At 44.4% G+C, this 26341-nt stretch overlaps 1 protein-coding gene across 3 annotated transcripts in view; it reads left to right on the top strand.

Moving 5' to 3' along the window:
• Positions 1-25186, top strand: part of CEP68 (centrosomal protein 68) — a 136394-nt gene extending 111208 nt beyond the window's left edge. For 2 of the 3 annotated variants that reach the window (XM_078649412.1, XM_078649413.1), the window contains 2 exons: positions 205-368; positions 23688-25186. In XM_078649412.1, the coding sequence (XP_078505538.1) occupies positions 205-368; positions 23688-23720 (197 nt within the window). In that variant the 3' untranslated portion in view covers positions 23721-25186. The remainder of the gene's footprint in view (positions 1-204; positions 369-23687) is intronic. The other variant, XM_078649414.1, reaches the window with a different exon arrangement.
• Positions 25187-26341: the final 1155 nt, after the last annotated feature.

Raw genomic sequence — 26341 nt, 5'->3', positions numbered from 1 at the left:
TGCAAATGTATAAAATTGTATATAGTGTATAGATAATGTGTATATAGATTTATTCTGACCACCTGATTCAGTAGGCCCAAAATATATCAGGTTCATAAATGGGTCCATATTTAGTACAGAATTTTGTTTATAGGTTATGAAGTTGGGTAATGTAGTTTATGATATATTTTCTATAGCCCGCTGGATCACTTTCCTAATTGTCAGTTCTGAAGGACGCCCTGGCGCTGATTGCGAAAGAGTCCGAAGCGCTTGAGAGACGCGGGGAGCGTCTGTACGCCTCGGTGCTGGGAGCTATGGATACCGCCGCAGACAACGAGTCCCGGCTGAAGAGGGACGCGCAACAAGCCGTCTCCCGGGAAATGGATTGGGTAAGATGCGAGAGCTAATGTACTACTTATGCCCGGCATTCCTGCCAGCGGCCATGCGGAAAAGGCAGACTGGTTTGGGCTTTAGCTGTGCTTTAAAGGGGCAGTACTGAGTACCTGCACTACTTTAATTGAAAGGACACACCTGTTCATCTCACCTGTGAGGCAATACATTTAGTGGGAGACATACTCAAAATAGTGAGTACCTGCACTTCTATATTTCAATGTAAATCACTGGGCTTTAGTACCGGTTCATCCATGTTCTATATAATGTAACCCTGTATATTGTGTGCTTCTCATCGATTGCTAATTTGCCTATTTATTCAAGCAAGTTAATAATTAAGTTGCAGCTTGCATCACTAAGTTTGCAAAAAAGGACTGCAACTATCATTCTTGTGTCTCTAATCGATTGGGAAACCGTAAACCAGATAACAAAATAATAAGCTTATGCATAGAATGTTAAGTATGTACTTAATGATAGTTATAGAGCACGAACCTAGAGCAGAGCCCCACTGAGTTCAAAGAAAAATACGATAATAACACAACGTTAATAAAGTTACGTTAACATTTTATTTTTTGTAGGGAGCTTGAGCCAGGTTAGGGTGGGGCTTGGCTGTCCTCACAAGGGGGAGTAGTGGTTGTTCCACCATAAGTGCGCATGACCGTCTCAACCATCATGTGCACTTAGCATGTTCTCCACCCGGCTGTATTGCAATGCCAGGTGGAAAACATGCACTGTCTCCCACTCCGTCTGAGCTCAAAACCAGGGCGCTCAGACCAATCACAACGCTGCTGTCATGCTGGTGATAGCAGCTTCGTGATTGGCTAGGGGAGTCTAGGAGCCTGTGTGCTTTCTGCTTCCTGGAGACTACATAAGAGGACGGTAGGAGAGGTGGTGACCGGCAGGTAAATTAGCTTTTCTTTTCTTTATTTATACATTTGTTTTTGTAATCCACCCCCACCCCACCCCACCATTTCCCTAGCATACACTCCCGATCCATACCTATGTCAATGTACCTTCTCAGTATTTTTGCCCTGGAGTATTCTGTCCACAATATTTTGGAGTCCAAGTTGAGGTGGAATACCCCATGCTTGATGCTCTGTTCCAGTGGGAGTCACTATGCTGTTCTACAGACGGCACAAAGTGTCTGTTAAAGCAATAAGTCTTTGAAAAGTGGCACTTCAAAAAAAAAAAAAAAAAGCCCTACTGTAGAAGCTTATGTTAACAATTAACACAATTACTCATAATGTGGAGAGTTTTATCACACTCCTAATGATGAAATGCTGTTAGTCTCCTGAATTCAGGTGTTTCACCCAGATTTTACCCACAGCAGGTGCTTTGAGTTCTATATGCGCCATGGCTAGATGAACCTATAGGTTTTGTCAGGTGCACTTTGTCATTGCTTATATTTTCCCATAGGATAAATGATATCCCTTTGCATGCAATGTAACTTTATGCATGTGACAGAGAGAGAAAGATTGTGTTCATTTGGGCATGTGTTGCATTTGTGTGAATTGAATACAGGTGCACGGGTGTGCATATCGTATTGTATTGTAATTGCATTTATATAGCGCTTACTACTCCTGACGAGGGGTCGAAGCACTTTTTCGGCGAGTAACACGCTACTCCGGAACCCATAAAGCATTAGTGTTGAATTAGTAAAGTGAAATATGAAAGTACTTTGAGTGGTGGATAGGTTAGTCAGTTATTTGGATTCAGAAGGATAGCGATAGGATAGAAGAGGGAAAAAAGATTTGTATTTATATGGTGCTAGTTACCCCTGATGGGGTGTTGAAGCACTTTTTGGGCGAGTAGCACTCTACTCTGGAAACCCATAAAGGATTAGAGGTGAATTAGTATAGTGAAATATGAAAGTAATTTGAGTAGTGGATATTAGTTATTTGGTGTGAGAAGGATAGCAGAGGGATAGAAGAGGGAAAAAGGTTTGCATTTATATAGCACTTGTTAACCCTGAAAGCGTGTTGAAGCGCTTTTTTGGTGAGTAGCACGCTACTCTTGAACCCATAAAGGATTAGTGTCGAATTAGTATAGTAAAATATGAAAGTAATTTGAGTGGTGGATATGTTAGTCAGTTATTTGGATTGAGAAGGGTAGGGGAGAGATAGAAGAGGTAAAAAGGTTTTTCATTTATATAGCACTTGTTACCCCTGATGGGGTGTTGAAGCACTTTTTTGGCGAGTAGCACGCTACTCCGGAACTCATAAAGGATTAGTGTTAAAAAATTGTTTATGGTTGAGTATGTACATATTACATTTTGTGTGACTGTATGTGTGGTGTCAGAGTGTGAAAATGTGTGCGCATGTGCACAAATGTGAAAGTGTATGTTTGCATGTTAACAGAGGGAAAAATGCATACATGCTTGTAAGAGTGAGGTAAGGGCTATGTGTGGGTGCATAGCGGTCTGTAGCTGCACTTTACATTCTTGTGAGTAAGTGATAGTTTCGTAGGTGTTACTTTGTGGACAGCTGCTGCGTAAACCCCTTCTAGCGTGCATTTACAGGTGCGTGAATCCAGCGCTCTTAACAGCAACAGGGTGGCTTTCACTGCTGTGCTGCAGGAGTTGAGCAGCTTGGTCAGCTCCCCTTTCTATTTGTATGTGTGTGTTTGGCCAATCGTCGGTCGCGGAGAGTTCACCTGGAGCTTAGAGCACTGACTGTGGAAGTGACTTTTGGAGCAGCGGGATGGGTTCTTCTGGTGCTGATGTCAACGTCTGCATTCCCAATTGCCAAGATGCCGTACTGTAATTAGCAAGACACAACATGGCGTTTTGTCAACCACAGAACAGATTCACGTCTGACCTGCCCATTTTCAGCCTTCTAGTTCCGCTGGTCGTTCTTGCTGGTGCTGCCTTCACCATGTGTCTCTCCGGTGAGAGCTTCGTAAGTGATTTATAAACAGGGGTAGAGTGATTGTTAAGATAGCAGATGTAATGGTGCCCAGAGATGTGCAGCATAGCTGTCTATCAAAAGACATTGCAGCGTCATGACAGCTTCAATGCACTCTAGGCCTGCTGGTTGATCAACTGTGCTTTACTGGTTTCTTTTCTGGGCTGAAGGCATGAGACACGGCCAAGGAGCACATTTAGGCCTGAGCACCGCATGAACCTTAATGTTTGACTGCTTCGCAGACCACAACCAGAGCGGTGCCAACCAGATGAACAATCCAGTCAGGGCTAGGCTCTCCTGATTGGCTGCAACCCTACAGCATGTGAGTGTGATTGTCCGGAGGGACTGAGCACACTGTCAGCCTTTATAGCTCAAATTATGTGCGCGACAGTCTCTTCTTATGGTGGTCATACAAAGAAAATGGTCAAACAAAGAATATATGCAATACGTAAGTCTAACACTATATGTATGACATTTGGCAGAGTGAACAGAAAAGTGTTTATTGGGGTGTATACACATTGTAAATAAATATCCATCCTTTTCTTGCACATGTACAATAAATGGTACAATCTCCAGTATATTAAAAGTGACAATGCTATTTTTCTGTGGTTTGAAGTTCCCTTTTCTCAGAGCAGACTTTGCTGACAGGAGGTGAATCGAAAGGGAAGTGCATCAGTAGCGCTAAGAATCCATATATTCACCTCTTCATTTTTGCTTGCAAAGGCAGTCAGTCGTCTCGCAGTAGATGCTCAATTGCCTTTAGACAGGCGTACCTCACCCATTGAGCTAGAAACGAGAGGCAATTCTAAAGCATTCCTTTATTAACTACAAGTGGTCAAAATAAAGGGTTATAGGGCAATGGACAGCAACCCTACTCTTAAGCCCTCATTTTAAATCTCAGAAGGAAGAAAGGGTAAAAAGCTTAGGTGGCATAGGGGTTCCAGAGAGCTCACTCATTTGTTTTAACCTAGGAAGGAATGATTTAAAAAATGGAGTGAACAATAGTATTTGGACTAACTCAAAGGCACTCCTGTTATCCACATACAAGGAAAGATAAAGGGGCCTGAATGCAATGGAAATTCTAATAAAAACACGAATGTTATCAATATATGAAGGAAAAGCGAAAGGGTGTGGGTTCACGGGAATCAAATTAATTCAAAGTGCTAAATGACTTGACAGTGGAAGTAAGTCTGAAAAACTGAGAGAGCAATAGGATTCTAGCCAGTGACTTGCAGGTTTTGCCCAGAATTCTGCAGGAGGTATAGTAGTGGACCATCGTTTAGGCGCTGTTTATAAATTTCAGCACCGGTTTGTGTCCAGAACATACACAAACAATTCATGTTGATATGGGGGTATTGATTGACCATTTTAATGTGTAATAAAATTTTAGCTGGTTAAAATGTGTTCAAACAAAATTCTGGCATGGCAAATGATACTGACTGGTAGCTCAGGTACTTCACTCAATTGCATGAGTTGTTGCAGGTACCCTCACAAAATGTTGATTGTTCTTCGTTGTCTGTGTCCACCACTGGACCTGACAAACTGAATACCTCTAAGACCTCAGCTGAGGAACCTTCAGGTGGCCTGTGTCAAACCGCTTCGTCTCTGTTACAGCACCGAACTACCCTTTAATGTTTTGCTGGGTGTCGCCTAGAAACCTGAGAACCTTGTCTTATTTTGGTTAAACCAATATAAATGGCGGGGATAATGAATATCGGCTATGATCCTGCCATCCAGAAAGGCTGAATTTTTGTTTGTTCTTGCTCTGCCTTTAAAACATTAGAAATCTTGTCCCCTTCTAAGCAATAGTTGTACTTCATCTGAACTTCACCCCTTGCCCCCGGCTGTCCGGCATGACAGTGGGCGTGTGCGGAGGACGGCCAGGGGCCGTTGGAACTCCGCCCACTTATTATTCTGCCAGCACCGCGGCAGAATTTGCGCCGCAGTCAAGGGGTTAAAGCCGACTTATATGAGCTCAGAGAGAAGTTGGTACTCTCCATTTTTATATACCTCCTCAAGGTCAGGGCTAATGTTAGGATCTCAAAAGATGTCCTTATGCCAGGGCCTGGAAGAAGAAGACAAAGCTGAACTCCGCAGTGGGGAGAGGTGCCAGAAAATCCAGAAGGAAGCCCAAATTTACTGGGGCTGAAAGGAGTTGGCTTCCAAGAAGCTCTCCTCGCCAGAACCAACCCAATGACATTTTGAAGTACGGAGAGGTCCACAACCTGCAGAAAATATTCCAGACCAGCAAGTGTAGTGACCCTGCATGGACTCGGCATTTACGGACAGCGATTTTTTGGGTCTCTCAATATGCCCCTTTCTAGTTTGAGATTGATACTCTAAAACTTAGAGTAGTATTACACTGCCTGCTGCCATTCAACCTGATTCTGAACCTTGGGACTGATCTTCTTAGTCCCTATGGTTTTGGAGTTACCATGTTGTGGGCAAACCGAACTTTAAAGTCTAGTTCCCTAGTCCGAACTGATGAATGAGTAGGGCCAATAAGTGGCCCTAGTCTAGTGGACGTCCATTTCAACCAAACATCTTGAACATGCGTGAATAGTTTCTAGACAGGCCTTAAAAGTTGTGCTGCCCCAGGGTCTTACATTCAATGCTAGCCAGCACCAGTAGTCCTCGCATCCCAGTTTTATCTTTGAGACCAATTAAGATACCTGGCCCGGTGCATTTCCTCACTTCCTTTGTGTCCCATGCACCGACTTTTGAATTACATTTAAGCATGATGTTCTACATGTGCATGGATTCTTGCACATAGTTCTTTTGGCTTATAAATGTTCTCCTTTTCTTAGCTCTACATTCTCTATTACATCACATCTGTGCTCTGTAGTCTCGAAAGACAGTTGGTGTGCCTGAGCCTGTATCGACTGATGGTGCTCATGTGATACTTAAATTAATGCTCTTTTGTGGGCCTATGTTGCCTGATACTTCATAATTTAGCAGAGCGGTGGAAGAATACAACATAGTTGTTGATGAGGACTTTTTCTCGTGCAATGAGCAGTAGAAGAACACCACCTTTCCATGGAAACCTTATTCAGGATGAAAAGGCTCTCAGGAACTCTGCGTGGCAGTTGGCACACCCAAACTCAAATTTTATTGACAAATGTGTGCAAAGGAGAGTGGCATGCAATACACTTTTAACAGTATGTCCTTTACATAGAACAGAAACTGGTTAAGTGCACATGCAAGCTGTTTCCACTGAAGTGCTCTCTTGCCATCAGGCTCTAACTGGCACAGTACAATCTGTTATGTGACCTCTCAGCTGTGCACGAAGTTCATGGCTCATACTGGGCTAAGCGCCAACGCCATATTTAATTGGGACATCTTCTACCTACAAAAGCTGTACCTGCTACCATATCATGGCTGCCAGCACTTTCATCTTTTGAGAAGTCAACAGCAAGATAGGAAATTAATTTGAGTTATAGGGACAGTCTGTGAACGTAGCCCTTCATTTGAACTGATGGACCTCAAGTGACAGCTATACAGACTCGATTAATTTTCCTTATGCATCACTGTGATATTGCCTTGCGAAGTGGGGAACTTCAGTTTTCACTATTTTTATGAGTTTTTGTTACCAGGAAAACAACTTATGTGATATGGTTGTTCATCTACTTATTTTACAGACTTACTGACACGTACCATTAGTGCAACAATAACATGTTGTCAGTTATTCCTATTTTAATAAACCATCCTGATTAGTTACTATCTTAAAACACAGTCATAGCAGACTTGATAAATATTATGCCATCATTGCATGCCATCCAAGTCATACTTGCAGTGTGCATTCTCAAAAACATGGTAACAACTCATCTACTCAAAACATATGCTAGGGGTGAGGATACACCGAAAAATCCAGATGCACCTGCTCTGAAGCTCGACTGCAAAATCACACACTCAAACATATGATGGAAGTGAATGTGCTCATTAAGATGTCAGTAGTGCCCTCCTTAAGACACAACAGTGGCTCCAGTCAAAATCACCCAAGTAGGGGGGAGTGGGGCCCTTAGTATGTCGACAGTAAAGTGTGTGTATGTCGACAGTAAAGTGTGTGTATTTCTCAATGTGTAGGGCACATTTGTACCAAATCAGTGCATGGCTAAGTGTAACAGAAATCTGTATAAGAAGAGAGCACCTTGAGTGTGCCAGTGTGAAATGTTGTTTCTGGAAGTTGTGTACTGTTGTTGTGTGCCTGAAATATTTCTACAGCTAGTGATGTAAAATTGCAAAATGTGCAGGTGAGAATGAGCGGCTGTCAGCAGTGTTTGTGGGCCGTTGGCTTATGCATGTTTTACTGTTACATGTTTGAGCTGGTTGTTTCACAATATTTTCTGTGTATGTGACCACAGACAATTTGAGGATGGCTATACGCCACTCCATTCCACTTTACTTCACTCTATTCTATGATACACTACTCCACTCTGTTCAGTGCCACTCCACTCTGACACACAATGCCACTCTGCTGTATGACACTCTGCGCCACTCCACTTGATGCTACTCAACTCTACTCCACTCAATGCCACCCCACTCTATGACAATCTACTCAGCTCTACCCCACTTTACTCTACAACACTCTACTCTATGCAACACCCTCTATGCCACTCCACTCTGCTGTACACCACTCCACAACACACTGCCACTCCACTCAACTCTGACACTGTACTCCACTCTACTGCACCCAAATCTACGCCCTTCCACTCAACTACACAGTACTCCCTCCACAACACTGTATGCCATACGATGACACTCCACTTCGCCCTGCTCCACTCAACTCTAATGCATGCCACTCCAGAACACTCAACTCTACTCCAGTTTACACCACGCCACTGTCCTTTACCCCACTATCTTTGAGTAATGCTGATCAGCAGTCACCCAGGTGTACAACATTGCTAAAATATATTGGCCAAGCAAAAAGCTGTTGCATAGGCGAGATCTAATGGCTTTGCCAGTGTTTGTTGGTATTATGACTGGAATTAGCATGTACAAGCACCATCTGGGATAAACACAAGCCCTCTTCCTCTCTATATTAACCTTACTAATCCAGGCGAGGAGTGACGGACTGAATAGGAAGGCAAGGATGTGCTGAACGGCACAAAGCTGAGGTCTCAAGTCATGAAGAATTAAAATACTTTCATGGATTTCTGGAGAATTTATGTCCCCTCCTCCCCTGCCCCCACTCCTACGAATATTAGCAATGCCTTTACATCTCCTCTGGGGCTGCTGAGAGCCTCCTTGTCACCATTGATTTCATGTTTCTTCAGCACAATCAAAGGGATATTCAGACTACATCTTCCAGACTGCATTGTGTTTTTAAATGAAAGCCCAGGGCTGGAAACATGATTTCACTCTTGACAGTTATCTGGTACCAGATCTATCACACACACTAACTACATTTGGTTTCTAACAACATTTTAATTTCAAGTTTCAAGTTTATTTTATTTGTGCTCTTGGATCTCCGAAGAGATCCACATAAATTTAATGACCAACTACATATAAAAGTTTTGTGGAACAAGTTTCTTATACATTAGGGGATAATTAAGATATCACACACACTTATTAATAGGGAGATATTTTTGTTATGTAACTTATAGTGCTGGAATTTGTACAACGCATATATGTTTCTGGTTTTATGCCAGGTTTGTGTGCTCTGCCTTTCACCTTTCTTGGTTGACAAAGCGAGCAGAATTGAGTTAGATAATAGTAAAACATGGTATTTATAGTGCCAAAACATATGGTAAAAGTGGTAAGTAAAACATTTTATCAGCATTACTATTCTTAATTGTTCTCATTATGTTCTCCTAGAAAGTGGTGTACAGGTTGCATATAAATAACTATGTCACATGCTTTCTGATGATACTCAAACGTACTGTGACTGCAGGAAGTTAATGCAGCTTTTTTTTGTTTTACTTTGTCGTGCTGGTGTACAGCATGACTACAAAACATTGACAAAGCCAACAGCTGTCATGGGCGAGGCGTATCGGCTTTGCAATGCTTGTTTAAAGAGTAGTTCAGGTTACTTTAAAGGAACACTCACGGTATTTAGAAATACAGTTTACAATGGTCGAATTATATGGGATGATCAAAGCTGCATGTTAAGATTCCAAAGGGGAAGCTGTCCCACCAGCACAGTAAATGATCAGTGGTTTGTAATCACAGTTGTGGTCTGAAACTATTTTTTTCTTGAAATCTGTTGTACTAGAAGTTTCATTAACAAAAGTAGACATTCACAATTGTCATTACATGTTATTACATTTTCTCTGTTTGAGCATATGGTACAATATATGTAATCATGCAATACGTGGTCCAGTATAACAGTTGCCTGTGTATTGCATTTACCAGTGTGTTAGACCTGACATCATTGGCGTGAGTCTCCCTTCCATTTTTGACGGATTGCCCCCTCTGTTTTGACCTATTTTTGCTGGTTGTATGTTTTGGGCCCTGTGCCACTGCTAATCAGTGCCACAGTGCAAGTGCTCCCTATGTTAAATTGATATACTGATTGGATTCCATGATTGGCTTATTTGATCTACTGTCAGCCCCTAGTACAGTGCACCATGTGTGCCCAGGCCTTGTAGAGCAACTGCTGATGGTGGGCTTGCAGCACTGGTTGTGCCACCCACAGAAGCAGCTTGTAAAATATGTCTCAGGCCTGCCATTGCAAGGCCTGTGTGGAGTCTGTGACTACCATGTCGACTTGGCCAAGTGCACCCACTTGCCAGTCCCTAAACCTTCCCTTTGCTTCATATTAGACACCCCTATGGTAGGCCCAAGGGCAGGGTGCATTGTAAGTATAAGGTAGGACATGCTCTGATGTGTGTAGCATGTTCTAGTAGCGTATTACAGCCATTTTCGTTTTTCACTATTGAAGGCTACCTGTTCTCATAGACTAGAATGGGCAGGGAAGATTGTTACATCCCTACAATCCTAACTGACTCAGGGAACATGGTAGAAATTCGAGTTTAGTATGCCTGAACTCAGAATAATAAAATACATCTTTTAGTAAAGTTTATTTTAATATTCTGTGTTTGGAGAAGGGGAATCCTGTCATCAGAGTGCTCCAGAGCTGCATCTTCCCTCCCCTGTGCTGGCTCCACCTCCTGTGGTGCGTCTGATGTTTCTGCCCTGCACAGTGAAAGGAAGAGAAGAGTCATGTAAACACAGTGCTCAGGAACTGGTTTGAACTAGGCAGAGGCCTCTCGGCCTCAGAGAACAAAGGAGTTTTTGGTATAAATATTGGGACCCAGTCCCACAGACTTTAGATCACTTCTGGAACAAGAAACCTTTCTGCCAAGGAGAAGAACCAAGGAAGCTGCAGGAGTTTGGACTGCCCCTCTGCCAGTGTGCTGTTTGCTGTGTTGGCCTGCAGTGGTTACTTCATTGCCAAGGGAAAGGAGAAGGAACTTTGTAAGGACTTTCATCTACAGAATATTCTCCAAGGGCTTGAACTGTGCTTGCCTCCTGCTGAAGTCTCAGGGCCAAAAGACTTCACCCCAGCTCCCTCCTGAATTTCCTTGCTGGGAATTCTGACTCCAGTCACTTGCGTGCCGCAGGGAGCTGGAAGCGCGACGCATCGAGAAGAAGCGTGTCGCCGCCGCAGCTGAAATCATCGCAACGCCGGAGAAGTGAGAGTTCGTCGCATCTCCCTGGAAGCGTGTGTTCATCGAAGCTGTCTGCTGTCGCATCGCCGGAGAAGCGCGACGCATCGAGAGAGCTGTCATCACATCACCGGAGAAGCGCATCGCAGGGCCTGTCGCGGCTCCAAAGTACAGAGTCGTCGCAAGGCTGCCAGGGCGTCATCGCATCGTCATCGCATCGACGCATCAAGGGCGCCATCTTCTCGCATCGCAACTGGATCATCGCATCGGCATCGCATCGCATCAGGGCGCCACCTTGCGCAACGCAACAGGTCGAGAATCTACGCATCACCTCGGCACCGGTAAGTCCCCTACTCTGCGCAAGCATTTAGGAAGGACGCAACCGTTCCCCCGGGTCACGGAACAGACGCATCTCCCCTTCTGCGAGCCTTTTGTTTACTTTGCGTGCCGCATCCAAGAACTTTGTTGAGAACTTTGTCGCATTTACCAACAACTTGAACTAAGAGACTTTTATCATCCTTTAAGTAACCTTTAGTATAGTATTGTGGATTTTTGTCGTTTGTGGTCTTGTGTTTAAGTCTATATAAAGAATACCTATTTTTATAAAACCTGTGTTGTGTCCATCTGTAGTGCTATCACTGTATTACTGTGTATATTCACAAATGCTTAACACACTGCCTCTGAGATAAGCCTGTCTGCTCGTGCCAAGCTACCAAGGGGGTGAGCAGGGGTTATTAAGGAGAGTAATCTCCTTGTCCTGACTTAGAAGTAAGGGTCCCTATTTGGACAAAGGTGATAACCATTGCCAACTAGAGACCCCCAGATCTAACATTGGTGGTCAGCGGTGAGGATTTGGACTTTGCATTTATGTTTCATATACTGTAATTGGTGTACACTACTAGTGAGTGCAGACCAAACGCGACCACATACTTTTTTTTTTTATAGAATCCTTTTTCCTTGGAACTGTTATTTTTTCTAAAGACTCCCAATTCTTACTACCATGAGTGGACCAGCATCTGTTGCATCTATGGATCTTGATTTTGAGGAAGAGAGTTTGGTAACCTAAACTGTGAAACAGCTCAAGTATCTCTGCAGGAAATTGAAAGTTGCTACACCAGGCATTTCTAAAAAGGAAGACTACCAAAAGGAGCTGAGGGCCTGGGTAGAAGCCAGAAATGTCCCTGATCTTGTTGTGGAGCCTGTTGGGGATGCAGATGGGCAAATTGATGGGCAAGAATTTCCAGCCATGGGAGGGGTCCCGTCCCCACCTGGCAGCAGCATCTCTTCCAAAGACCTGTCCCCCAGACAACTGGAAGACAGGGAGAGAAATAGAGCACTGAAGCTGGAGTTGGCTAAGCTTAAGATGGAGGGTCAGAGGGAAGCAGAGAATAACAGGTTGTCTTTGGAAAGAGAGAGAATGAGAATGGAGCATGAGAGAATGTTGAGGGAGTTAGAGATCACAGCCTAGGGCTTAGAGATCAATTCCTCTGGTGGCAGCGCACCATCTGTGCCTTCAGAAGGCAGGGTACATATTCCCAAGGATGTCATCAAAGATTTTCACAAAGGTGAAGATATTGGTCAGTGGTTTGCAGCCTATGAGATAGCCATGTTGGCCCACCGGGTCCCTGAGAAGGATTGGGGAGCGGGGTTGTGGGGCCGCTTTGTCACTGAAGGTAGGGACACTTTGTTAGACCTGCCCAAAGAGCATAGGATGTCTTATAACCACATGCAGGAAGCACTGATGACAAGGTATGGGTTAACTCCAGAGCTCTATAGACAGAGGTTCAGGAATTGTAAGAAACTGGAGGGAACCACTTGGGTAGAATATGTGTCTTTCTTTTGCAGAGCCATGGATGGTTGGGTGAGGGGTAGCAATGTTGATAATTTTTCAGCTCTCTATGATTTGATTGCCAGGGAGCACTTATCTGCTAATTGTTTTCCAGAGCTACGCCAGCACCTTGTTGACAGCAAGTTGACTAATCCTAGAAAGCTTGCTGAGGAGGCGGACCGCTGGGTCAGTACCAGGGTCCTCAAGGGTCTTGTGGGAGACTCCGCCAAAGGTGGGCAGGGTCCCCAGCAGAAGAGTGGGGGGGGGGGGACAAGGGTAAACAGAGGGAGTTCCAAAAAGGTCCCAAGGGAACCAGGGTAAGGGTTCCCAGCCTCCCCCTGAAAAGAAGTCAGGACCCCCAACAGGTAAACCTGTTCATAGGGGGCCTGTTACCTGCTTTCAGTGTAAGCAGGTGGGACACCGTTGGTATGATCCCCAGTGTCCTCAGAAAGGACAATTTGTGCCACCCCGTGCACCACCCCGTCAGATGGCCAGTGTAGCCCTGGGTGGGGAGGAGATGGGTGTCCAAGGTGGGCGGGGTCCCGCAGAAATGTCCCTTGTCTCATTAGGAGATTTTGAGATGGTCCCTAAAACTCAGCTGCCTAATAACACTAAAAAATACAGGCAGTGGGTGACCATCAATGGTCATAGAGTGGAGGCTCTCAGAGACACAGGAGCAAGTGTGACAGCTGTCAATTGTCACTTGGTCTCTGAGGAGAGGGTAGTCCCTCATGCATTCTTCCCAGTTGTTGCCGCTGACAACACAGAGAGCCATTGCAAGGTGGTTCAAGTTCCCTTTGAGTGGGGGGGAGGGGTCTCTGGTACTCTTCAAGTAGCTGTGAGGCAGTCCATGCCTGTTGATTGTCGGTTAGGCAATGATTTAGAAAGGTGGAGAGGAAGGCACATTTGGAGATGTTGGGTCTGCCTGAGTGGGCATGTGTGACCACTCGGTCTATGGCAGCTAAGGGTGTTCAAGAGACCCTGGAGCCTGAAAGTGTGGCCCAGGGAGTTGCGTTAAAGAGAAGAGGTCAGGGGCGTGGGAAACCAGCCCCTATTGTTCCCACGGTCCAGGAAGAGGCAGACCCTGAGGGGGATGCCCTGGAACCCACTGGTGAGCAAGTTTCTGAGCTGGGGAACCTACCTGAGCTGACCCATTCACAGCAAGAAGGGGGTCCCTCCAGGGAGGAATTTTGTGAAGAGCAAAAGAAGTGCCCTTCTCTTGTGGGTTTGAGGCAACAGGCCACAAACCAGGCAGCAGGTGATCAGTCTGGATCACATTGGATTGACTGGGAGAATGGTCTCCTGTATAGCGAGCCTAAGGTTGCTTAGCCTGGGTCAGCCCGTGTGCTGGTGGTACCCCAGCGCTTCAGAGCCTTCCTACTGGGTTTGGCTCATTATGTTCCATTAGCTGGTCATCTGGGGCAGAACAAGACCTTTGAAAGGCTTGTCTACCACTTTTATTGGCCCCAGATGAGAAAGAGTTCAGATACTCTTTGTAGGATGTTGTAAATAGATTAGGTAGGCAGCAGGACACGTCTTCAGGTTATTAAGTTGGATTTATTAAGATAGTACAAGATAAGACAGCAGAGCAGTAAACCTCACAGCTGACCAGACCATCAACTGCCAAGGCTGGAATCTTCACATCACAGATAGAACACTCTTAAGTAGTATGGGGGACTGGTAAGATAAGAACACTAAGAAAGGACTACAGACACCAAGTAGTCATATTGAAGTAAGTATAAATATACAACACATCTTTCCCCCTTACAGACAAAACACAAATGAAACACTCAAACAAATGGTAAGAGTTAAAGCATGGAGAAACACAAAGAAGGAAACATACAACACTTAGGAGGTCAGCGACCTCATGAACTTCCAGAACTCGAAGAAAGCAAATCAGGATCAAGATGATAATGATGATGACCACCTTCTCCCCTTCGATCGACAAAACATGAAGAGCCAGTCTACTCTCTACAATCCGTCATTGTGGCCAGCAAAAACGGGAATAGACACTTTACTTTCTCCATATCAGTGTTTGTCCGTCACGGCTTCACGCTCCTTGTTGAAGATAGAGCTGATCAACAAAAGTCTCCAATTCTTAAACAGTTCTGGAAGAAAGTTCCCGTAGAAAAATTTGGAGCTAGTTTTCTTACAGTCCAAAATGAAATTTTAAACCAGGTGTCTAGGTTATTGTTCTTTTTCTCGGGTTATGGGCCTCTAGTTGTGGTTCGGGCCTCTAAGTTACAGTTACATTTTATTCCTTTTGTGGACAAACTGTCTCAGTACTGTGGGCTAAAAGCCTGGTTCTAAATGCGGAACATTAATCCCGGTTCAAAGAACCACCTCGTCACAACTTTGTCGTGGTACTGGGGCTCTTGTCCTTCACGAACCTTGGTCGTGAACTCTGCCGGTCCTGGGACTCCCTTTGTCCACTTCCGGTACTGATTGTGGGACTTTTGTCCTCCTCCGGTCCTGGGGCGTCCTTTGTCCACTCCCGGTACTGATTGTGGGACTTTTGTCCTCCCCCGGTCCTGGGACGTCCTTTGTCCTCTCCCGGTTCTAAATCTGGAACTTTTGTCCGCTTCCAGTCCTGGGACATTCTTCTGTCCACTCCCATTTCTTGGTTCTGCAGGTCCTGGAATTTGCTTTGTTGTCTCCCCTTTGTTCTCTTTTCTCTCTGAGACCTTTGTCTCCTTTTTAAAACCTTTGTCTCCTTAGACTACAGGAGTCTCCTTCTAGGTCTCAGGACACACTGTCATACTGGGGCGTTGCCCACTTCCACTTGAGACCACTTCCGGGACCTTTGTCCCCTCCTGGTTCTGGGACCTTTGTCCCTGTTGTGGTTCTGCAGTTCCTTGGATTAGCTTTGGCCACTTCCAGGACTAACCAGTCTTTCATTTTCATTTAATTGGCGTTTGAGTCCCATTAGATTTGCATCTCACTCTTTCCAGGTCATTGGCAAAAACCACTTTCTAAATTTCCAGTTGCGTTACTTGTCTTTGAATTGATTTGTGCCAAACACTGAAATAAAGCCAAATACTCCCTGCAGAAATTGATTTTTTTCCACTTTATGTATTTATTTTTGTTGACAAGGCTTTGCTGTAATATAATATGCTGCTAAGTATCACCCAGACGAATTTGTTTAGCTGCAAGAAACATTTTCTTTATTGGTGAATGTCTGTCATTAGACTTGTTTAACTCGCTGGAAGCATGAACTATACATAGTCACCACCAACATACTATAATACACCACAAGATGGCACTATTGTCTAAAATTATACCACAGTCACTGCCTAACAGAAACTACTTTGTTTTCCCTTCGATTGAAGATGCACAGAATGTTTTCCCTTTTACTTCACGGATGAAACTACTGCCAGTTGATATCATAAAAGAGCGCTCATTCCTTCTCTTTCCAATTTGACATAAGCAGATTAAAACAGGAAAATGTTCGTACACCATTCACCTTTTTTTCCTTTTCCTAGGAGAGAGTGGAAAGTAATTTTGAGATAATAACTGAAACGGTGAAATTCAATTTGGTTTCGTGTAGTCTCCAGCTGTTCCGCGACACGAAAGTACAATCTGAGAACGAAGCCACAAAATGGCTTCCTGACCTTCATGAGAAAACACATCGTGTGATGATGTTTTACGCGATGACCTCACAAACTGGGACCACCTCACTAACTAGATGCCGGGACATAGAAGAACGTGCAGACGCAGGACGTGCTGCAAAGAAGACGCCGCCTCTCCGCTAGAACCTGCGGAGATTCTACGACGTCATCATACTGCTGATGACAGTGCAGCAGAAGGATCTTCCTGCGGACAAAGAGCAAGGCAGTTGTCAGTTGAGATAAAGTAAGATGGCTCACCTGAGATTAAGCATAAACGTCTCTTGAAATAAGTCCATTCTTATTGGCGATTAAAACATGAAAACAGGACTTCTGGATAAAGTGACTGGGCCAAGTGCGGTGAAACTCTTGCCTCTTCACTGACCTTCAATTAGCTGAGATGATTTATTAGCGTTTCTCTCGTTCATGGCAGAGGTTTGCTTAGAGACTTGTATCTGTTCTTCGTGGCATTGTCTGACAGGTTTCATTTTTTTTAAATTGATTGCCGCCTTACTGTGGATACAGGTTTCTTTACTATTCTTTATCTTTTCTTTTAGTATATATATTTTTTTGAATAACTTGCAGCTGATTTGCTCTTTTTTTTTTTTACTTTGAGCTTCTATAGATTTTTTCTTCAAATTGGGGTTGAAAACTTCTTACATACAACAAGTTTCTTGTTTCTGGAATATAGTATGTTCCTAGTTTCTTATTCCTTATTTCTTGCAGGAGAAGGGTGACACTTTATCTCATTGATCTTTTTCCTTGCGGCTGGCTACTTCTTGCTTACGTTTTGAAGATTAAAGTTGATTATCTTCATGTTTCTGGCCTCATTTAGGTGGCTTCTTCTTTGTGAGGTCTTGCTCATGCTGCGCTGTTGTTCTTGGCCTTACTTCCGGTCTGCTCCTCTGGTCTGGTCAGCTTCAGATGTCGCCAAAATGTTGTAAATAGATTAGGTAGGCAGCAGGACATGTCTTCAGGTTATTAAGTTGGATTTATTAAGATAGTACAAGATAAGACAGCAGAGCAGTAAACCTCACAGCTGACCAGACCATCAACTGCCATCACAGATAGAACACTCTTAGGTAGTATGGGAGACTGGTAAGTTAAGAACACTAAGAAAGGACTACAGACACCAAGTAGTCATATCGAAGTAAGTATAAATATACAACATAGGACTTGTCAAACTTGCCAGGCAAGTGGGAAAAGTAGAAGGAGGCACAAGGCCCCTCTCCAACTTTTTCCCGTAGTCAGTACCCCCTTTGAACGGGTGGGCATTGACATTGTGGGGCCACTGGACCCCAAGACAGCCATGGGCAACAGGTTTATCCTGGTCTTGGTGGACCATGCTACCCGGTACCCGAAAGCCATTCCACTAAGGACAGTGACGGCCCCCGTGGTGGGACGTGCACTGATGGGGATTTTCTCCCGTGTGGGGTTCCCCAGAGAGGTTGTGTCTGATCGAGGTACAAACTTCATTTCCAATTATATGAAGTCTCTGTGGAAGGAGTGTGGTGTTACCTACAAGTTCACCACTCCTTACCACCCACCAGTTAATGGGCTGGTTGAAAGATTTAACCGGACCCTTAAGGGCATGATCATGGGTCTTGAAGAACCAATGAGGCGTAAGTGGGACGTCCTCTTGCCATGCCTTCTGTTTGCCTACCGAGAGGTGCAGCAGAAGTCTCTAGGGTTCAGCCCCTTTGAGCTTTTGTATGGTCACCCAGTAAGAGGACCTTTGAGTTTGGTAAAGAAAGGCTGGGAGCAATCTCCCAGGAAACCTCCCCAGGATGTTTATAGCTACATGCTGGCCTTCAGAAACCAAATCAGGCATTTCAGGGATCTCGCTCAGGCGAATCTGGAAGCCAGCCAGGAAGAGCTACGATCAGAATGCCACTCTGATTGAGCTTCAGCCTGGACTGAAAGTTTGGGTCATGGCCCCTGTGGAGCCTTGTGCGCCCCAAGACAGGTGGACTGGTCCATATGAGGTGGTGGAGCGCAAGAGTGATGTCACCTATCTGGTGAACTTGCGGTCTCCAAGGAACCCTTTGAGGGTCCTTCCTGTTAACCGCCTTAAGCCCCACTTAGAAAGGTCCGAAGTGGGCATGCTCCTAGCGACAGATGATGGAATGGAGGAGGAGACCGAGCCTCTTCCTGCCCTCCTGTCTGCAACAGAGCAAGATGGGTCAGTGGATGGTGTCAGCCTCTCTGCCACACTGACCCCTGATCAGCAGCAAGATTGTCGCCAACTGTTGGGGCAATTCTCTGATCTATTTTCCTTGGTTCCTGGTGTCACAGATTGGTGCGTCCATGATGTGGACACTGGTGACAGTCCTCCTGTGAAGCACAAGGCTTACAGAGTGACTGACCCGGTTAGGGCTTACATTAAGGAGGCAATCTCCAAGATGTTTGCTTTAGGGGTCATTGAGTCTTCCACCAGTCCTTGGGCAAGCCCAGTGGTCTTGGTCCCAAAGGCTGCCTCGCCGGGTGCCACACCTGAACTCCGGTTCTGTGTGGACTACAGAGGGCTCAATTCAGTCACCAGGACTGACGCACACCCCATCCCCAGAGCTGATGAGCTCATTGATCGGATAGGAGTTGCACTCAGACACAGGTGAGAGCCTTTTTAGGACTCACGGGGTACTACAGGAGGTTTGTCAAAGGGTATGGCAACATTGTTGCACCTTTGACTGAGCTGACTTCCAGGAAGCAGCCCAAGAAAGTGAACTGGACTGACACCTGTCAGAAAGCTTTTGATGCCCTGAAGTCTGCCATGTGCACAGCACCCGTGCTTCAGGCCCCCAACTTCTCAAAAGAATTCATCGTACAGACAGACGCTTCAGAGCATGGTGTGGGGGCTGTTCTATCACAGATTACTGAAGAGGGCTTTGACCAACCTGTAGCCTTCATCAGTAGGAGGTTACTTTCACGGGAACAGAGGTGGAGTGCAATTGAGCGTGAAGCATTTGCTGTGGTTTGGGCGCTGAAGAAGTTGAGACCATACTTGTTTGGGACTCACTTCCGGATTCAGACCGACCACAGGCCCCTCAGATGGCTGATGCAGATGAGGGGTGAGAACCCAAAGTTGTTGAGGTGGTCCATCTCCCTACAGGGTATGGACTTTACGGTGGAACACCGCCCTGGTACAGAACACGCCAACGCTGATGGTCTGTCCATATTTTTCCGCCTTAGTGAAGAGAACTCCCAAGGGGAAGGGTTGTTCTCCCCACATTTCAGCTGTAGGGGACACGTGTTAGACCTGACATCATTGGCGTGAGTCTCCCTTCCATTTTTGACGGATTGCCTCCTCTGTTTTGACCTATTTTTGCTGGTTGTATGTTTTGGGCCCTGTGCCACTGCTAATCAGGGCCACAGTGCAAGTGCTCCCTATGTTAAATTGATATACTGATTGGATTCCATGATTGGCTTATTTGATCTACTGTCAGCCGCTAGTACAGCGCTCCATGTGTGCCCAGGGCTTGTAGAGCAACTGCTGCTGGTGGGCTTGCAGCACTGGTTTTGCCACCCACAGAAGCAGCTTGTAAAATATGTCTCAGGCCTGCCATTGCGAGGCCTGTGTGTAGTCTGTGACTACCATGTCGACTTGGCCAAGTGCACCCACTTGCCAGTCCCTAAACCTTCCCTTTGCTTCATATTAGACACCCCTATGGTAGGCCCATGGGCAGGGTGCATTGTAAGTATAAGTTAGGACATGCTCTGATGTGTGTAGCATGTTCTAGTAGTGAATTACAGCCATTTACGTTTTCCACTATTGAAGGCTACCTGTTCTCATAGACTAGAATGGACAGGGAAGATTGTTACATCCCTACAATCCTAACTGACTCAGGGAACATGGTAGAAATCGAGTTTAGTATGCCTGAACTCAGAATAATAGAATACATCTTTTAGTAAAGTTTATTTTAATATTCTGTGTTTGCAAATACCACTTTTAGAAAGTAGGTATTTGCTTGCCTAACCATTTGAGCCCGCCTCTGCTGACTTGTGTATTCCTTGTCTGGGTTTGTGTGTGACAGGGCTGGGGAAATTCCAGGAGACAGTCTGGGACAGCCCAGTGGTGAATAGGGAGACTTACCTCCAGATGGGAGGGGGAGAGTGCACCTGGGACCTGAATAGGACTGGGCCTTCCCTCCACAATGCTGGCTCCACCCCCTGTGGCTTGTCTGATGTCTCTGCCCTGCACAGTGAAAGGAGAAAGGAGAAGGGGAATCCTGTCATCAGAGTGCTCCAGAGCTGCATCTTCCCTCCCCTGTGCTGGCTCCACCTCCTGTGGGGCGTCTGATGTTTCTGCCCTGCACAGTGAAAGGAAGAGAAGAGTCATGTAAACACAGTGCTCAGGAACTGGTTTGAGGCCTCTCTGCCTTCAGAGAACAAAGGAGTTTTTGGTATAAATATTGGGACCCAGTCCCACAGACTTTTTAGATCACTTCTGGAACAAGAAACCTTTCTACCAAGGAGAAGAACCAAGGAAGCTGCAGGAGTTTGGACTGCCCCTCTGCCAGTGTGCTGTTTGCTGGGTTGGCCTGCAGTGGTTACTTCATTGCCAAGACAAAGGAGAAGGAACTTTGTAAGGACTTTCATCTACAGAATATTCTTGAACTGTGCTTGCCTCCTGCTGAAGTCTCGGGGCCAAAAGACTTCACCCCCAGCTCCCGCCTGAATTTCCTTGCTGGGAATTCTGACTCCAGTCACTTGCATGCCGCTGGGAGCTGGAAGCGCGACGCATCGAAAAGAAGCGTGTCGCCACCGCAGCTGAAATTATCGCAACGCCGGAGAAGCGAGAGTTCGTCGCATCTTCCTGGAAGCGTGTGTTCATCGAAGCTGTCTGCTGTCTCATCGCCGGAGAAGAGCGACGCATCGAGAGAGCTGTCATCGCATCACCGGAGAAGCGCATCGCAGGGCCCGTTGCGGCTCCAAAGTACAGAGTCATCGCAAGGCTGCCAGGGCGTAATCGCATCGTCATCGCATCGACGCATCAAGGGCGCCATCTTCTCGCATCGCAACTGGATCATCGCATCAGCATCGCATCAGGGCGCCATCTTGTGCACCGCAACAGGTCGAGAATCTACGCATCACCTCCGCACCGGTAAGGCTCATGACGAGTCCCCTACTCTGCGCAAGCATTGAGGAAGAACGCAACCGTTCCCCCGGGTCACGGAACCGACGCATCTCCCCTTCTGCGAGCCTTTTGTTTACTTTGCGTGCCGTATCCAAGAACTTTGTTGAGAACTTTGTCGCATTTACCAACAACTTGAACTAAGAGACTTTTATCATCCTTTAAGTAACTTTTAGTATAGTATTGTGGATTTTTGTCGTTTGTGGTCTTATGTTTAAGTCTATATAAAGAATACCTATTTTTATAAAACGTGTGTTGTGTCCATCTGTAGTGCTATCACTGTATTACTGTGTATATTCACAAATGCTTAACACACTGCCTCTGAGATAAGCCTGTCTGCTCGTGCCAAGCTACCAAGGGGTTGAGCAGGGGTTATTAAGGAGAGTAATCCCCTTGTCCTGACTTAGAAGTAAGGGTCCCTATTTGGACAAAGGTGATAACCATTTCCAACTAGAGACCCCCGATCTAACACAGTGCCTTCTGGGGTTCGATATAACTCTCTTGTCCGTCTCTATTGCCCATGTGGAGTTCTGATCTCTGCCAAAGTCTCTTTGAGGTGCCTGTCCAGGCACCTGTGTGATGGCCTACTAACTTGGAAGGTGGGTAATTATATGTGGGACAATGATAGTGTAACATGACTGGATGAACACCCGATCCCCCAACCAATATTTCTATTTACTACTATGTTCTGGAATGTGTAGGCACATGTGCAGATGTGTACTGTGAGGGTCTCTCAGGCATGCCCGCTTGTAACAGCGGTCATGTCTGCGATGGTGCTATGTTCGCCCTGGAATTCTCTTAGGACTGTGTCCCTTTGGCTGCAATTGGTATCTTGTGGAGGCCCAGTGTGTCTTCCCGGTGCAATGCTACACTTTCCCCCTTTGCCCACACCTGTAATGAGCGTGCCAGGCTAGAACCTGAGGGGGCTCGACGGATTTCCACCTTTTTGTGATCATCCGCTTCGCCACTACCATTCCTAGGTCGATAAGAAGAGAGGTCCCTCTATGGCGCTTGTTGTGGTCTGAAACTATTGATACATTTCATTGCAACTCGTATTTAGAAGATGGATGCCCTTCAGCACTTAAGTTTACTTTTTTCAACTCACAAAGTAACTTTTTGACATAGGACATAGGTTTTTACAAGCTCAAACCTTGCAATTTTGTAAACCAGAGGCTTTGCCACTGCAAAAAGGCGATGTACATCTACATGTACGACCATTTCATTTTGACACTCACAAATTGTGTTGTCGCAAAATGAAATGTACAACAGTGTGTCAGACACTGTTTTTGATTCCCAAATGGGTCGCAAGGGACCTGCCTCAGTAATATTCATGAGGCAGGTCGCAATTTGCTACCCATTGGGAATTGCTGGCACTCGCAGGGGTGGTGGCCTGCTGGGGTTAGCAGACCATCATGTCTATAACTGCTTTATTTAAATAAAGCTTTTATTTTTTATGCAATTAAAAAAAGAAAAATCAAACGTTTAATTTTTAAAACTAATCAGCGGTCCGTGGTACCACAGCCTGCTCTTAAAAACACTTTTTTGCTGCCAATCACAAATCCCCTGGGGTTCCCTTACCGTTTGCGACTGGCTTACCACCTACTTGAAATAGGTGGTAAACTGCGATTGTTTTGTGACCGCATTCCAGTCACAAAACAATCGTACATGGCCTTGCAACTCACTATTGGGAAGGGATGCCGGTGGCACGCCCCTTCCTAATAGCGACTCACAAACCATATTTTGCGAGTAGGTAAAAGGCTACAGACTTGCAAAATGGGGTTGATACAAGCTACAACCCTTTTTAGCAGTCACAAATGGCCCACATCTCTGTTTGCGACCACTAAAAACAGTTGTACATGTGGCCCCTAGTCCTCTGTTTCAGTTGAAACATTGGAGCGACTGAAGGTTTCAGAAGAGCTGAGAGTGGAAGAGGGCCTCTGGGCATAAGGATAGCTGTTGGCCTTATTTCTTTTATCTCTGTGGTCCCCAATCCTCAATGCTGGCCGTATTTTGATCTGAAATATCATTATTGTAACAAAAACTGCTTTTCTAAAGTAGTGCACTGCACAGAAGCTATTCAATTGTAATATGAAGGTCAGTCTCAACTTTTATCAAAACATGGTGATTGCTTTCATGTTGTAAATGTTTTTTATCTTAAAGCATGTTGTTCACATAGGTTGGTAGTACAGGCTGTATTTGTCAGCATTAGTTTAAAATAATAATACTATTTTTCATCTTTTATAGATGGGGACATTAGAAGATAAAGCTTCAACATGACTCACCTTAAATATGTTTGAAGGATCACACTGTCATTGCACTTGAAAAATTTCAACTGAAAACCAACTACTTGATGTATTGAAAATTTGCGACTGTTCGATTTAGAAGTTGATTTTGAAAAGACTGCATCAAGTAATCCCATACCCCGACTTGTCACCAACATTATGTACTTCACAAAACAAAAAGATCTGGTTATAGAAAAAACATGACCACTTTAAACTGTCTCCATCAAATGGGTATCCTGTACTATGCTCACACTTACCAACATTATGTAGCCAGTGATTGGAACTGAAGATAACCATCTATTACACTCAAAGGGACAACCACACCGCCTGCTTACCTGCAAATTGAAGACATGGGGTGAAATTCAGTGTATCTCATAGTGCCTGTTGTTTGTTTGGATACCTAGAAAAGATTTGAGAAGGAAATGAACGCGCAAACGAACATAAAAAAATCGATAGCAAAATGTTTTTGTTTTTTATTATATGCAGTAAAATGTGTGGAATGCTAATCTGGGTTAGCCAGCCAATATATGCACCAGTAAGCAATATAAGGGATACATTATTTTGCAGCGAAACGTTTGTCAGTGGCAAGCAAGGCACAGTAGTTTGCCGTATGTTTCAGAAGCAAATGAGCCCTCTTATTTTATTCAGGAAAACTACAGCAAATTTGGTGAGTGTAGTATATTTTTTAATCATTTTTCTATATATACGGGCAGCTATTAATTTAATGACATAATCTACAATTATGATTTATTTTATTTTTGTATTTGATACTTTATTTTGTGTGTTTCATCCGTATATAAACTGTTTTCATAGATGCCTTAAAATTTGATCTGTAACCTTGGAACATTCACAGCTATCCTTTTCTGTGCTATTCTTGAAAGGGATGTCTTTTTTGCACTGCAATGTTTACATGTTTATTCATAAAAGCATATCAGTCCTTTTAAGGCCACATTCGCAGTATAGATGGCTAAATGTAGTATGCTGTGTGATCATAATAATTGTTGTACGCATATCTGTGTATTATCAGGCAGTCCTACGTTTGTGACTTTGTTTCATAAAGTTATTGTTGCCTTATTTTTGTCTCGTTTATCAATAGTTACAAACATGTTTAACTTGTTAAAAGATGAACCTCACGTCTTTGAACATTGATGAAAGTTGGGTTATTTGTGCAACTGGTGAATAAATCAAGAGGGTTTGGGGCACCACTGTAGCCCATATCTTTAAAATTACTTCAACATCTTGGTGCAAAAATCCCAAATAATGGATTGGACCAGACAAATTGTAAATATCGAATCTTTTTCACGTTTAGCTTTTCAGCCATATCTCGATTTTGTCACATGAACTTTCATAATGCCTTTTAGACATCAATGAAGCAGTGTATTGTGTTTTTTTGTAGAACTGTAGCTCGTTGTTTGTACAGCATCTGATGAAATATCTGATCAAATAAAAAGGCAAGCATGATTTTCGTGTGCTAAATTTATCAGTGATAATCTGTTTTATTCATGAAGGGAAAATTGATCTTGTAGAAGAACCTAGTGTGATATTGTCAATTTTCCTAAGTCAGACAATTATACTGCTGTAAAAGAACAACAGTTGAAAGGGAATTATGACATTGGTGAACTTCTGTGGTTTTCAGATGTTTACTTAGTTACAATAAGCTACACAACCATAATTCGCTATGTGTCTGCTAAATGGAAGTGTATAGCGCACATCTCTTTGTAGCGCATAAAAGGACGTTCTCTTCAGCCATACCATGTTTGCACTCGAAAATGAGTTAAAGGACTTATAGACTATTAGGAATTTTTTCCAGGACGGCTTTTTTTAGGTTTAAATCTTTTTTTTAATTAGGTAATATCAATGATAGATCACACAGAAGGCAACAACATTCAATGCCATAAACTCACTCATCTGACTCACATCTGTGACACCATCAATAAGCACAGTTTCTTTTATAGGCGTAGGGTGGTACAAATGGGGAGGTAAAGGGAACAAACTTTTCAATTTGGTCAGATAATCTGCAACATGTAAAGTCACCTCATGCTGACCATATGATAGTTTTGGAAGCATATTCATCACATCCCATGTTCAAATAGGGCATAGCATTGAATAGTTCCAAACCTTTCTAAAGCCAAGCTCTCCTATGATTCCTAAAAAAACATTGAGTCTCAAAACAAATACGTAGGTCTTCTCATGGTCCCGCTCTCAGTGTTTCTTCATAGCCGTGGGCATTTAGCTACTTCACTACTGCTTGCAGGTCCTGTCTGTGCCTCAGGCTAGCCAGGCTCATCTCTGGGAAAATGTGAATCCTTTTGCTGTTCAATTCCATTTTGCCTTTCTTAGCTGCCAGTTCAGTAATCCGCTCATGCTGACCAGAGCCTGCCAGTACTGCCACCAAGTCTTTTCCACTGCTCATCGAATATTTAGTAGGCACACGTAAGATTTTCACCACTGATGGTGCAGAAACAGTTACAGACTCTGTCATCTTAACATTTATAACGCGTTGTACTGCTGCTGTGAAGCTTACAGACTCTTTCGTGACCGGGAACCCCACTATTCTAATTTTGTTGCACTTCAGGTTTACTAGTGACTAAAACTTCAAACTTCTGACATCACTGG

The sequence above is a fragment of the Lissotriton helveticus genome, chromosome 6 (genome assembly GCF_964261635.1).
Source record: "Lissotriton helveticus chromosome 6, aLisHel1.1, whole genome shotgun sequence".
Lineage (NCBI taxonomy): Eukaryota > Metazoa > Chordata > Amphibia > Caudata > Salamandridae > Lissotriton > Lissotriton helveticus.
This window is presented reverse-complemented; position numbering and strand designations above follow the sequence as displayed.